This window comes from Polypterus senegalus, chromosome 18, assembly GCF_016835505.1.
Source record: "Polypterus senegalus isolate Bchr_013 chromosome 18, ASM1683550v1, whole genome shotgun sequence".
Classification (NCBI taxonomy): domain Eukaryota; kingdom Metazoa; phylum Chordata; class Cladistia; order Polypteriformes; family Polypteridae; genus Polypterus; species Polypterus senegalus.
In genome coordinates this window covers 2452391-2467821 of record NC_053171.1, presented here as the reverse complement: position 1 = coordinate 2467821, position 15431 = coordinate 2452391, and the positions used below count along the sequence as shown (strand labels likewise).

Sequence of the window (15431 nt, the reverse complement as noted above, 5' to 3'; positions counted from 1 at the left end):
GGCAGTATGACTGGTAAGGGGAGAGATCAGCAGATATGATGGAGAGAAGGAAGGTCGATATATTGTGTGTTCAAGAGATTAAATGGAAGGGGAGTACGGCCAGGGGGATCAGAGGGGGATTCAAACTGTTCTATCATGGTGTGGATGGGAGAAAAAAATGGAGTAGGAGTTATTCTGAAGGAGCAGCACGTCAAGAGTGTTTGGAGGTGAAAAGAGTGTCAGACAGAGTGATGATGATGGAGCTGGACATTGGAGGTGTGATGATGAATGTTCTTAGTACATATGCACCACAAGTTGGGTGTGCAATGGGCGAGAAAGAAGCTTTCTGGAGTGATTTGGATGAAGTGATGAACAGAGCGTGGAGATTGAAGAGGATTTCAATGGACATGTTGGTGAAGTGAACAGAGGAGACAAGGAGGTGATGGGTAGATATGGTGTCAAGGAGAGGAATGAAGAAGGTCAGAGGATAGTGGATTTTGCCAAAAGGATGGATATGGCTGTGGTGAATACGTATTTTAAGAAGAGGGAGGAACATAGGGTGACGTACAAGAGTAGAGGAAGATGTACACAGGTAGATGACATCCTATATAGAAGAGTTGATCTGAAGGAGATTGAAGACTGCAAAGTGGTGGCAGGGGAAAGTGTAGTTAAGTAGAATAGGATGGTGGTCTGTAGGATGACGTTGGAGATGAAGAAGAGGAAAAGAGTGAGGGCAGAGCCAAGGATCAAATAGTGGAAGTTGAAAAAGGAAGACTGCAAGGTTGAGTTTAAGGAGGAGATAAGACTGGCACTGGGTGGCAGTGAAGAATTACCAGACAGCTGGGAAACTACAGCAGATGTAGTGAGGGTGACAGCAAGAAGGGTGCTTGGAGTGACATCTGGACAGAGGAAGGAAGAAAAGGAAACCTGGTGGTGTAAAGGAAAAGTACAGGAGAGTATACAGAGGAAGAGGATGGTGAAGAAGAAGTGGGATAGTCAGAGAGATGCAGAAAGTAGACAAGGGTACAAGGAGATAAGGCACACGGTGAAGAGAGAGGTGGCGAAGGCTAAAGAAAAGGCGTATGATGAGCTGTATGAGAGGTTGGACACTAAGGAGGGAGAAAAGGACCGGTGGGCTAAACAGAGAGGGACCGAGCTGGGAAAGATGGAAACGTACTCACAAGTGAGGAGAGTGTGTTGAGCAGATGGAAAGAGGTCTGTGAGAGGCTGATGAATGAAGAGAATGAGAGAGAGAAGGTTGGATAATGTGGAGATAGTGAATCAGCAAGTAGGAAGTAAGAACAGTGATGAAGAGGATGAAGAACAGAAAGGCCGTTAGTCTAGATGACATACCTGTGGAAGCATGGAGGTGTTTAGGAGAGATGGCAGTGGAGTTTGTAACCAGCTTGTTTAATGGAAGTAGTCTGCCCAGACTACTATTCAAGATTAACACCGGTATCCAAAATGAAACTCCTGCAAGCTTAAGCTAACCCGTGCAAAAACGAGACACGTCTTGAGGAGAGTTCGATACACATTTTACACGTATCTGACTTCATCAGGTCAGAGCGCTCAACTGACAAAAGAACAGGCCTCAAAGGCACAATTCAGCTGAAGCATTCTGCAAGTCTTCCAAGATATCTCAATGTATATATTCATGAGACTTTGACCAATGCCATCTCTTAGTTCTTCTTATAAGGAACCCGACACCCATAATCCAGATGTGGCCTCACATGTGTGCTCCTTAATCCTTATACCCCTGCCCTTTCTAAAAATGTGACTACCCTCTTCGTGAGGGGTCCCCCATGTTTTTTCCATAAAGTGCTCTTTCTAGTACTAAGGCTGTAAAAGTACAACTTTGGAACATATTTTTATCTTATATTAAAAATTAAATTAGTCACATAATTCTTTGTGTCATCCAGATCAGTCTTTAGGGTTTCTTCTAATGTACTTAATTTAGTCTTATTTGCAAATGTAACGATGCTGCCACTAGCACCACAGGCAGCTCCTTGTGGCTAGGTGTGTCGGGGTGTGTATTTCAGGCATTGTGGGGGACTGGATGATTGTTCGGCCATCTCAGAGAGTGAGCAGTGCTACCTTTCCCCATTGATGCTCCATGGGTGGTTAGTGAAAGAACCAGAAGGGTCAGGGTATCTAAGGACAAAAAAAAAAAAGAAGAATGACGGGAAATAATCCAAGAAATAAAGACTGAAGAGGGTGGATGGAAGTAAAACTCCAGAAAGATGGAGAAGACTATAGAGAGAGTATTGGATTGAGCCGATACACGGCAAAGGATGCAAGGCAGTCGGAAGGCCCCGAACGGAGTGGTGGCGATGCTCCTGCGGAGCACTGGAGTGGAGCAGGAGCGGCCAATTGCTCTATCAGTCGTCCCACATACGATCAACGATGGTGGTGTGGAGGAGGAGCTGGGCTCACAGCGCCCATATGAACGCCCAAGGATGACGGTTGGGACAAGAGCTGGCAGAGATTTACTGCACGCGCTCACTGCTGTGTCAGCTCTACTGAGCAAACAAGGACTGTGAGCAAGGGAGATGAAATAGAGAGCGGGGCCAAAAGAACACTCTGAAACCAAAGTCACGATTGGCTTAATCTTCTTGATTTTATCCCAAGTATTGGATATTTTAATGATTGCTTTTACCCTCAACCATTTACAAATGTACTGTTTTTATGCATTGAAGAACTCGCCTGCATCTTTGATCACTGCTAAGTTTTTAATTGCGCTTTTTGCACCAGAAACTCCTCGTTTGTGTCCTCGCTGTCCTAGTCCATCCTCGGCCCATGACTGATATCCAGGGTGATGAAAGCTGCCAAGGCTGCAGGCATCTGGGGCATCACACTGCTCAAGCATTAACCTGTGTAGAAGGCACCTTTTAGATTTTACTCATTCTGAAAATGTTCCCTGTAAATTCCGCACTCATCAGCACCAGGTCACAAGGCACTCTGCGGTCACGAAGCTTCATCATAAACAACAGTGACATGTCATTTGCTACCCCCTTCAAGCCATTCTGACTGACTGCTGACAAAACTGTGCTGCTCAGCTGCTTCTCTCTTGTTTTAAAAGCCGTTTCCAGTACATTCCCCATCACGTTAAGCTAACTGGCCCATAATTCCCTGCGATGTCATTTCATAGGAGCCTCCCAGGTATTTTCATTTAAGAGTTTTATACTTTTCACATATCCTAAGTATTCCAAAAATCAAGTAATACTTAAGCGATCTGAGTCAGGTTAACTCTTGCTCAATTTGTTTTCTTTGTCTCTCTTTATGAAGGTTACTGCAAAAGCAAAGAGACACCACCTCTCACCAATATGTTCGGACTTTGTGTATCTACACAGGTCGACTTCCCAACTCCCAGTTTGCTCACACGTGTGCCAATGCCTGCTTATTACCGTCACTCAGGTGTAATTACTCCCGACACCAACATTTCAGCGTGCAGCTAGGAAGTTGACAAAATGGCATCAGGACTTCTTCAGGCCAAGCCCAGCTGCACAACATGGGCTACCAGGTGAGGACGGCGAGTGCTTTGTCAGCGAGTACCACCCCAAGATGTGCTTCTACCAGCCCTTTTATGTGAGCCAATATGGGCATTACTTCCTCCCATTAGAGCATTCTGAGGAGAACAGGCCATTCTGCCTAACAACCTTGCCAGTCCTCGTCACCTAATGGTCTTGTAGCCCACTCCAGCCTTGTCCTTGACGTCCTTTGACAGCTCTATGGTGTTGCCCATGGTGGTGGAGAAGTTGGAATGGAAGAAATTGACTCTGTGGACAGTTGTGCTTTATACACATCATGAGTTGAGATCAGGATCGATCGAAATCGCACACAGCCAATCTGTGGGAGTCAGAATTCAGTGTGGGTGTATGGGATACAATACTCAAAGATATGCAAATTAATTTATCACTTTTATGTAGAAAATGTTTTCTGGATTTTTGTTTGGCATTCTGTCTCTCTCCGTTAAAATGAAACTTCCATGAAAATGAGAGACTGTTCATTTCTTTGTACAAATTCAGCAGGGGCTCGAATACGTATTTCCCCCACCGTAAGGTCTTGGCCATGTTTAGTGTCTGAAGAAATAAAACAGAACTTCAGAGCCCCAAACAAGGGGAGCGTTCTACACGGTGCTACATCGCGCTCCTGTTTATCGCAATGGGCACCGGCACGTTCTTTAAAGTGTACAACACAATACCATTTATTTTTGTGTAGCCCAAAATCACACAAGGAGTGTCGCAGTGGGCTTTAACAGGCCCTGCCTCTTGACAGCCCCCCAGCCTTGACTCTCTAAGAAGATGAGGAAAAACTCCCAAAAAAACCCTTGTAGGGAAAAAATGGAAGACACCTTGGGAACGGCAAAGAGAGACCCCTTTCCAGGTAGGCTGGGCGTGCAGTGGGTGTCAAAGAAAAAGAAAACTAATTACAACACAATACAAAGAACTGAACACAAGTCCTCCTCAATACAATAGAAATATTACAAGTACAGAGCCAAATTCAACAGGAGATGATATCCCATAATACGATCTGGATTTGTTTAGAGTCCTGGAGACCTCGGACATCAAGCTGCCTCCCCCTATTGGCCATTCCCCTGCTGAGTCAGCGCCGGGCCAGCCAATCCGATGAAAGGACCCCTCTACCCGACGATTCCTGCGATCCTCCATACAGTAGTTCCCATTGCCAAGAGAGCCCTCAAAGCACCACCTTAACTGCCATCTGCTAACTGTGGCACTGGGCCGGTGCTGGCCTTGAAACCAAGAAGATGAGCTTTATCAGCATGGACCTGAAACTTCAATCCAGGCAGCCATGCGACCTTAAACAGGCAACCTTACAAGTGGCAACGCTTATCGTGAAAAGCACACTTGCTTGGGCACCAGGAAAGCCAACAATACACATTTTCTGATGACCTCAGGGATAAACAGCACATTCCATAAATAACAAGAAAAAGATCCACCTGTGGAATGACCCGATGTGTGCCAGGCCATGGCACAGTCATCTCCTGTTTATTGCCGAAGTCTTGCTGCGCTTAAATTAATGTGAAATTGTGAGACTCCCTTTTGTCCATCTGTCTCAGGAGACCAGCCCAAGAGGTCATTTCTATCCTTCTAATAAGTTTAGAGCAGATTGAGAAAAACAAATATCTAAAATATAGTTGATGTGATCAGATACTTAGACATACTAAAGTTTCTGAAATGGGCATCTAGGCCTTCATCCAGATTTCAGAAAACACTCAACATTCACCTAAGCAATCGATGCCAATTCTGGTATGCTCGTTTTATGGATTATGCATCCTTTGCTCCAGCATTTCTTCAAGTGGTGCCTTCAAAATTACCAAAGCCATCAAAAACAGTCGAGAAACATATTGCACCTGTCTGCAAAAGAAGCCTGCTCAGATTTTGTTAATTCAGGCGCAGACATATTAGGCAAAGCCAAACGAGACTTACAATGACCTGTGCGTAAAAAAGTGTGAAAGGCAAAATAAGATGGGCCAAAGAGTTGGAGAGGAAGAGGAGGTGACATGGATGAAGTGAGGCATTTTACCAGCGTTGTTCAGTTCGTTATTCTTACAATTCCTACCATCGTTCCCCCTTATTCTTCCAGACTCTTGTTATGTGGCCATTCCTTAAGGAATAATTCAATTTACTAAACAATGAAAATGTCCTCTTTAGCTACAGTGCACGTCTCATCATCCAGAGCAATCGCAAGGCCTACCTTACTGGGACGGCCAATGAAAGGGTTGTTTCCACAGCGCTGGTTTATCACGTCACGAATCAGGTGCTTCTGTCCATTGTAGGTTGTCAAAATGCTAATCTTGTCAGCCGGGTAACCCAGGAGTCGCATGTACATGAAAAGTGCCACAGCGTACTCTGCTTCTGCAAGGTTCTTTTAATACAGACATGTCAGAAAGGGAGGAGAAAATAAATAGTCAAAATGCAGCAAATCCCTTACAAACATCCTGCAAGAAACTGAATGAAAAATCATCTCCAAACTATTCTGCATACGTATAAGCACATTGACATTACTGAACCTCCTGCTATGCCAGTGGTGCAGACCAAGTTGTAAAACCGTTAAATATAAAGAATATTAGGTGAGAAAACTGGACGCAGAGACCACAAAAACATTCGGTAGAATTCTGCAGACCTTTTACTGTATTTGAAGAACTTGAGCAGAAAAACTAAAAAATGATCTTAAAAAATTGTACACATGTAAGCCCAGGGCTGACTGACATCAAAGAAGCACAACTAAGAGTATCAATTTTGGTACATAAAGTGCTAATAATTCAGTTATTATTTGAGAAACTATTGCTCATCTAAGATCAAAAGAGTAAGAAGCGCACGCAGCATAAGCCTGCAAGCAGACCAGACTTGACGTTTCAGAAAGACACCCACAGGGCTTCATTCCAAAACCAAGGCCATCCCAGCAAATCCAGCAATTGGGAGTTTAAGGGCGACGCCACTTTAGCTCCACCGAGTGCACGCAGGGCTGACAGTGGAACCACCGACTGCAGGCTCAGTAAAGTCCTGAAGAGACGCCATCACGGGTGACGTTTTGAGTTGGCACCTTCAAGTATACTCAACAGAGACCGGCATGTTCTAACAAAGGTGCAGGTTAAAAAACCTCTCTATTGAACCCGCAGCTGCTGTAGAAACGGGTTACAGAAACCACAAGGATGGAAGAAAAGGGTGAAAAACCTGAGCTTTGCAAAGGCCGTGTATCTACACATACTACGATAGCAGGCCCATAAAACTCAACGACTTGCAGCAAAGATGGCAGAAGGCCCAGGAAAGTACAGACTGGTCCAGATCTAATTATGCAGATCCAGATCGTCTGGATGACTCCGATTTACGCACGGATGATTCCAGTTCGGCGCGAAGACGATTCTTCATGTCGTCAGTTCGCATACCTCTCAATGGTCCGCGATTTTTCGGGTGATTTTCTATGTAATAAACTTAATAAGTTATAGCGTAATGAAAATTGTCTAATTATATCTGGACCAGCCTATAGAAAAGCAAACGGCCAGATGGCTGGACTTGCGTGCTCTTCGCTGCACTTTACGTTCAGAACATCTCTACTTACTATGGGAGCATTTTAGCATTTTTTTTGTTGACAAGGTAAGGAAATCAAAGCAGAATTGGATTAATGGAACAGCTCAAGCAGAGTGCAATTTCCCAGAATTCCATCTGTAAAGACTTCTTTAGACGTTTTATCCTTTGTATATATAATTAGTGCTCCTTTGACTTTTGCCAAACTCATAACCAGTAAATCTTACTGAATCAAACACGTACCTGGTAAAAATAAGGATTTGGTTCCGACTCCCCAATGCCATTAAAGTCCTCCACATTGATAAGCTGGAAATCAAAGGCAAGCCCCGCATTGGCTCTTTGAAATTCTGGTAGTAACTGAACATGAGGAAGGTTTCCCAAGTGCTTGTAACGCCAGTTGTATAAATTGCACAAACTGGAAAATAAAAACAAACAAACAATTGGCCGAAGATCTTAGTCGAGGCAGATGGTACAAGTTGCAGTGCCTGAACAGAGTAAAGTTGATGTGATTTTACTTCTACGTGTGTGTAACATACACACTTCAGGGCCCCAGACAGAAAAAAAATGTGGGAGCCATTGGCTCCTAAACCCAAAATATTTAGGAGCCAAATGCTTTTTTTGGGAGCCACAATCTCTACCGCATGCCAAATGTGAAATAAACAAATCATATTTACTTGTATTGTTTAATTGTTTCTTCGGTCTACCTCACACTGCCTTTCCTTTCTCCAATCTGAGGAAACTTTTCGTTTGGCCATTTTGCGTGTTACATGGAAAGTTAGGACGGAGTTCAGGGAGTAGTCGTGGCCCGATTCTCTTCTATTTCAGATCCCTATCCGCAGCAGTTAGCGAGATGACGTTTGAAGCAGAGTGGGCGTGTCACATGATGCCTCGCTTCGGTTTGGTTTTAATCACGTGATAGTGGAATAGGAAAGGCAGACGCGGGCTGAGAGTGCTCGCACATAATTAAAAGCCATTTCTGCTGCTTTAAATTTAAAACTTTTCTTAGATTGAGAGAGAGAGTTGCCACCGGCGACTGGAATGAAAAAACTAGTCGCAAAACAGAAAATCAAGTCGCATTGGCGACCATTTTAGTCGCAATCTGGAGCCCTGCACTTCTTTAAGGACTCCCGACTGTTTGAGGATTCATTTCCCTGTTAACTGAAGAAAACGCGGTGTGTCCTTTAATGATCAGCTTGATTAAAGCTGTTGAGAATGAAAGTTTATGAATCCGAGGAATAGACTGACGAGTCTCCATTATCTTATTATTGACTTCCTGAATATTTACCTTGCTCTCGCTCTGCCTTGAGCATCCAGATCTACGGTTGGCACACCCAGCCGGACAAAGCGTGTGAACAAGGACTGCTCCATGTTGGAATATTTCTGGAAGGCCATATTTTTAATAACAGGAGGAAGCTGGTGGTGGTCACCAATCATAATCCAGCGTTTAAGTCGACTGAAGCCATCTTGTGGATTCTGCAGAAAGAAATTAAACCGATTAGAGAAGAACGCAAATCCACTCTTACTGCAAAAGACGCCCGCGGTGTTCACACTACAGTGACACTCGGCTAATCTGGGAGTCTCTATTAAGAATGCTAACCCTAATTCCTAAATGAAACCAGGAGCTTTTATGAAACCTTTCCCAGAAAAGGGGACATAATATACCTGTAAATTCTCATTAATCCCGCCATCAGTTTAGACATGTTTTTAAACCAGTTTAACCTTAGAAAGTTGGATTAGACAGACTTAAAAAAAGGATAACACAAGTAAGCATACTGAAAAGAAAATAACGAATATGAAAAGAAGCAATATAAATAAATACAGATTTTACGGCATATGTTTTCACCTTCATTTGTAATACATATTTAACAAATCCTTCCAAAATGATTACTAATCACATTACTTTCTTATTTTGCAATAAAGCCTAAACAAATCTGACAGATTTACAGGGTCATTATTGTCACAAGTACACAAAAATTGTTACTTGCATTTTGTAAAAGCTGCAGTGACTAAATACACTTGCGGCGCACGCACAACATACTGTAACATAACACAAGGTTGTGGGAGGCCTGGGCCGATCCCAGCAGCACTGAGCACAAGGCAGGATCCTCTCATGCACAGCCAACATGTCTTTGGGTGGGGTGGGCATGTGGGAGGGAATCCCCCCGTGACCCGGGAAGAACAGACACAAACTACACAACCGAATCGACCAGGAGAGCGGGGTCCTGGTCTGTGAGGCAAACGAACGTAAGTATAACTAATAAGAGAGGACCTTTCAGTCCGTCGTGTTCATTTGGTGATCTAATAGTTCAGATTCCCCACGATAGCATCCAGATATTTTTGAAGGGCTGTTTGTTCTCGATTTATAAGACTTTACCTGAAGAAGTGTTTCCCGAGGTCAGTCTTAACTGCTATACTTCTTCATTTTTACATACGTGATTCACAATTTAACTGAAAGAATTTGGTTGGATCCACTTTATTCAGACTTCTGGCTGTTCTGAAGACCTCAAAGAGCTCCGTAAGCAGCCTCCTCTGCTCCGAACAAAACAAGTTCAACTCCCTGATTCTGTTCCAGTCACGAGAATACAAAACAGCCTGACAGGTCTGCAGCTCAGACACCCAAAGAAACGGGTTTCTCAATTCTCAGCACATGTGCCTGTCACAGTGGGACAAACCTTTTAGTCCCATGATGCACTTGGTTGCTCTCCTCTGCATAGCTTCATCTGCTGCTTTGCCTTTTTTATGACCAGAACTGTAAGAGTCGCCTCACTAGCGACACCTACAGTCGAAACACAACATCCCTTGACTCCTGCACAACAGTTTTTATAATCTAGACCAGGGGTCCTCAGTCACGGTCCTGGAGGGCCGCAGTGGCTGCAGGTTTTTGCTCCAACCCAACTGCTTAAAACGAAGCACTTATTGCTCAAGTAGCACTTCTACTTCACTTTAGTTGTCTCCCTTGTTAAGATTTTGAACCCTTATTGCTTATTTTAGTCTTAAACAGCCGTATTCTTGGTTTTTAATTTCTCCTAATTAGCAATAACATGCAAATGACAAAAGAGACCAGCATTTCTCCATTCAGCTTGTTACCATTTATACCTCTGTGTGTATTTCTCACACACTATTGGATTTAATTAAATACTGGAAGAAAAATAAGGAGAAAAAAGTGAAGGACTGAGAATTACTCATCCATTTTAGCCTTCAACTCATTTGGATGATATCCTTAGAAAGGGGAAAAATTTAGGATATGACAATTACCTGACATAGCAGAGTTAAAGCACTAAAAAGCCATGAAATTAAATATTGGCAAAAATTGCTTTCTAATTAAGCAAATGGGTTAGAACAAAAACTGGCAGTCACTGCGGCCCTCCAGGACTGCGATTGAGGACCCCCAATGTAGCCTAACATTTCAGCTGCTTCTGCACTCAGGCTGGTCAATAAGAAGGGTGCGTCAACATAAGCACCTAAATCCGCTTCTGACATCACTTCCTGTAGCTCCAAATCGCCCCTCTTCGTTTTCAAGTTAAACTTGCTAGCACTCTGCACTTCTCTCCATTAAGCGTCACTCCCCGTGTATTCACTCAGTTCAGAAGACCCCCATTTGAATCGTTCCTTTGTAACCTTTGAACTTGACAGGATCAGATTGCTGTTTATTTTGATACTTCTTTTGTCTTTTCTGTATATGAAGGTGAACAAGCAAAGTAAGAATGTCATTACGTGGTTTTAACTTGTGTTTTTACTGTGTATATGACAATACATTCAATTAGTATAAAGTAGAAAACTTTTGCTGAGTAAAGCATTGATAACTTCTGTGCTTGAAAAGATGAGATCTGACAGCTGCTGACCCCGCACTGGGCTTGAAACTAACTGGGTGATAAAAGTCAGAAGCCGTCAGCATCATTTCAGTCTACTCATCTGTATTTCCAAGAGGGGCTTCCCAGTCGCGCTGAAATCCTCCCTGCTCTCCACAATGTCTAGTCGATTAAATAATTTGCTGCATTTGAAATACCACAATCTGATGGCCTCCTCATGTCTTTAGACTTTGTCCATATCAGCTTAACCCACAGTGACTCGGACACAATCCCCCCTGCGTGTCTCAATATCCCACATACTGTATAGCGAGCGTCCCACCTCGTCCCCTCCCTGCCTCTCTATCGGTCTTTCCTGAAGGATGTCTTCACTGGGTGGCAGCTGACGTCACAGGATCTGTTTCTTCCAGTTAACTAGCTATGGGTGCCTGTATGTTACCAGTGAGCCGAGAGCAGCACAGATGTGCTAGCGGGATTGTGTGCCAGCTTTCAGGCGCTATTAGGGAGAATGCCGGCAAGATGGGCCTGAATTAAGAGTAATTATTAGTGATGACCGCCAAGATGGGTCTCACACATAAACGAGTCCAAAAGATGGTTAAAGCATTGTGTACCGGTGGGAAGGCGGCGATTAGAGAAAGACTGCATGTGAGGGATGAGATAAGTACGGGCAGTTGGGCACAACTTAATCTTCTCTCTTCAGGGTAAACGAGTGCAAGAGAAAGGGCGAGGGGACTTTTCAGATAGGTGTTGGTGATTGTGCTTTATTTCCCACACGATTCGAGTGTGAGGGAGAGCTGCATTCCAGTCTTCTGAACTGGTGGTGAGTGTTACTTGAAGGAGGAGGGAGAAGATGAAGGCCCGATTCATTCCTTGAGCGTCATGAGGGGAAAGACAAACAGTGTGGTAAAACAAGGAGGGCACGAGAATGCAACCATGGAGGTGAAGGACTTCGTTTATGAACTGAGCCTGCAAACCCACCTCGATGGAAGCGGAGTGCTTTTACTATGGAGAACTCTGTCAACATATTGCACTTTAAACTGGAAGAACGTAAACAGTTTGAGACCTTTAAGTGTAACGACTTGCACTTGGAACATCGGATTGGTTTGAGTTTATTTATTTAAAAATCTATTCAGTCATTAACTGGAAGACTCCTCTCAATAAAAGAGTGTTTTTGCACTTGTGCTGACAGACAAGAGCCCGAGTGCCGCATTTTCCCACAAGGGGATCTTGCCTACAAAATACAAGATGCCCCAACAGAGGCTGTGGGCACAGGGGCATCACACACTAATATTTGATTCATCACTTTCATTTAGCAGAGATGCTGCTTAGTAAGACTTAAACATTTTAAAAGAGAAATGTTACACTCTGCAGTTTCGAATCCATTTTTATTTTTTTGGTCCTGTATGTTTTCATCTGGGTTCCCCAAAGTTTGGAGTGCTTGATGCTCTGATGTCTGAATGACGAGAAATTTTGGGAGGCAGTTTAAGGCAGCCCATGTGAAGGCTGAAAGGAGACTGCGATGAAGACTCAAAGAGAGCAGACAGATTGGAAAAATAAAGAATTTAGCAGTGTGGAGAGCTGAACAGCGCCATCTCTTGATGTGCCATGGTAGTGAACACAGCCGGCAGGAGACCTCTTCGACTACGAAGTTATGTCACAAGGTTTACAAGGCGGAAGGTCTGAGAAGCCAACAGCACTACATGAGGGACAATAAGCAGGAGATGCCCACTCGATACTCGCCGTATAACCCACTAACAACACTAATCTGTAACAACAGCGTACTGATGTTTTCTGAGAATGAAGTGCAAGGTATGCCCTCGAAATGGGCGTGTTGAGAAACGCGCAAATGATTGGGCTTATCGCGTAACACCACTGACGCATAATGCAAAGGGTGCTGAACGTCACAGGATGATTGGCTCCTTCATGGAGTGGAACTCTGGAGGTCTGCAGCTAAACTCAATTGAGATTAACAGCCATCAAGCACTCATTTTCTGGTAAATCTGAATGCAATATGTAAACATGTGCGGGTTAAAGCAAGGGGTGAAGGGAAAAACTGAGAAACCTAACAATTAAACTTGCAAAAGGTGATGTTCACTTTGTACATAACCTCCGAATTCCAAATGGATGGTCTCTCCTATCCTATCGTAAAAAAAAAAAATGGACAAAAGGGCCCCTTGACAAAAGGAAACAAGTTCACAAAATTAAAGAAAGGAAAAGCAGCAATGGTATTTCTGAATATAAAAATAAATCAAATAAAAACAGCAAAATATCAGATAATTGACTTCTAGGCTCCAAGAGCAATGCTTATTTACCTGGAGTAAGAGAGGAATGAATGTTTCGATTTCGAGAATCTGTGCCGCCTCTTCCATTAGGATATTGTCGTACTACGAAAGAGAAAGAAAGACAAAATTACCAAGGCGTGTGTGCCAGTGTCCTGGGCTCCTCGATGGCGACACTCGGCCTGCTCAAATGACTGGTATCAGGTGTCAATGCTGTCATCACTAATTATTATTTATACTTCAGTCCAAACCTGAACATCAAACTCAACAGTGAGGTAAGGCGGCCAGACAGACACCAAATGCCAACGTCCTGCTCTTAGTGCCCTGTGCAGCACCCACTCACGGGTCCAAGTGCATAGATAGCTCAAGTACTTCTTTTTATGTCATTTTTACCTTGAACCCCAACTCTACCAGGTCGTGTCTTTTCAGCGCTGCATGTGTGCAGGTCATGGCGATGATCTTGGCTTCCTTCACAAGCAGATACTTGGATCTATCAAGCCCACTGCGCAGAAGTTCAAATGCTCTGAACTCCTACAAAGAAAAACAGTCAATTCATGAAGTCTACATAAAGTCCTCTTATAAAAGTAAAACATTTACACAAAATAAAATTATCAAAGCCCATATAAAAAAAGTCAGATGCGAGGCAAACCAGAGGCAAAGTGACAAGAGGCAGAGGATTTCAAGCGACGTTCAAATTAGCCTAACCCTAACATCAGCAAAGAGCTCATCAGAAAGAAAAAGTGGAAGGTTATGGGCTTGTCCAGTCAGTTTCCAGATTTAAACCCAATGAGGAATGCATGTCACCTACTGAAGAGGAAACCAAAGTCAGAAAGGCCCCAAAAAGAAGTGGCCACAGAGGCTCGGCGCAGCAGCCATATTACGTTACCAAGAGCCTGGTAAAGTCAATGGCTCGGAGACTTGGGCAGTAATGTTGTGCACGGGGTATGCAGCTAAATGCCAGCTTTAACTTTATGTTGCTTCGCGTTCATTGGTCCTAAAACTTCAGCTCAACTGGAACTGGGGAACTAAACACAGCAAATGGCCTTTGTTCCCATTCTGTTGTTGTGTCGTATAAAACAGTGTCCAGAAATAAAAGCTGAAATTCAGCACTTTAGTCTCATATTCATCATTGTTCACCAAGAACACGCAGTTTATGAATATGTAACAAAAATAACCCAGACTGCTTCACTGGCCCCGGATTTTTGCTTTTCACTATATACACACATAAACAGAGCACAATATGAAAAATGAAGATACAGAGGTGATGCAAAGGACTCGGTGGAAAACTCAGAAAAATGACATTTAATATCATGAATATCCGCAACCTTAAGGCATTTATAAACGTTAGCCATAATGACATTTAAACTTCCATATACATGAGGAGGACTCCGCTTTCAAGGGCAGACGTGAAATGCATTTGGTTGTCTTGTTGCATAAATAGCCATAAGCTGAATTTCACAAACGGAGGCCTGCATGGTGTTTCGACACATGACATGCCGTGGAGATGACGGAGATGCAAACTTGAACCAGTGCCATTCGCTCTGCTCATCCAGCTGCCAGTATAGGAGAGCTGGAGAGTTTCTGGATAGGAAAAAATATTGGAGAATAAAATCCAAGGAAGACCACCAAGTGCAAGTTCAGACAAGCACACCATTCGTCTGAGCCGTCAGCTTCTCATGGCAGCCACAGCGTTGAAAGCGGGACTTGGTACTCGTGTTGCTGGTATGCTGAAGATATGTGCAAAAGCGCATTTACAGCGCCATGGAAATTGATTTGCCCCCTGCCTGATTTTCTCTATTTTTGTTTAATCATAACCCTAACTCGTTTATGATCTCCAGACAGATTTACTTTAATACAAAAGACAATCTGAGTAAAGGCAACACACAATCTTTAAACAATCATTTGACTTAATGAAGGAAAAAGTTTACAACACCTATAAGTGCCCCCTTAGTCACTCACTCCACCAGTGAACCCAATGAATTCAGTAGGGCCGACGCTTCTGGACAAATAGATGGGAATCAAAAAAGACGCGCCAGCTGGCACACAAGCCAGTCAAACTGAGCCAATGAAGCGCCCTGACGGTACTCCACATTCTGACTAAGGTGTCACACTGAGGGTGTGAGAAGTCGCTCATCACTGGCACCAGCTTTGCCAACATCCTTCTCTCTACCCTGCCTCCTGGTAGTCCAGGCTGGTGCCACCCTGATTAACCCACACCATCGCAGTGTGCCAAAATACCAACGACAGCTAAAGTGAACTGCACAAATGAAATAAAAGAAAAACAGTTAAAAGTTTGGATAAAATGTACTGTAGATAATAAT

At 43.6% G+C, this 15431-nt stretch overlaps 1 protein-coding gene across 2 annotated transcripts in view; it reads right to left on the bottom strand.

Moving 5' to 3' along the window:
* aqr (aquarius intron-binding spliceosomal factor) overlaps positions 1–15431 on the bottom strand; it is a 110669-nt gene that overhangs the window by 19459 nt on the left and 75779 nt on the right. For both annotated transcript variants that reach the window (XM_039742126.1, XM_039742124.1), the window contains exons 28-32: positions 13504–13641; positions 13144–13215; positions 8311–8498; positions 7269–7440; positions 5695–5865 (exon numbers count right to left, since the gene is read on the bottom strand). In XM_039742126.1, the coding sequence (XP_039598060.1) occupies positions 5695–5865; positions 7269–7440; positions 8311–8498; positions 13144–13215; positions 13504–13641 (741 nt within the window). The remainder of the gene's footprint in view (positions 1–5694; positions 5866–7268; positions 7441–8310; positions 8499–13143; positions 13216–13503; positions 13642–15431) is intronic.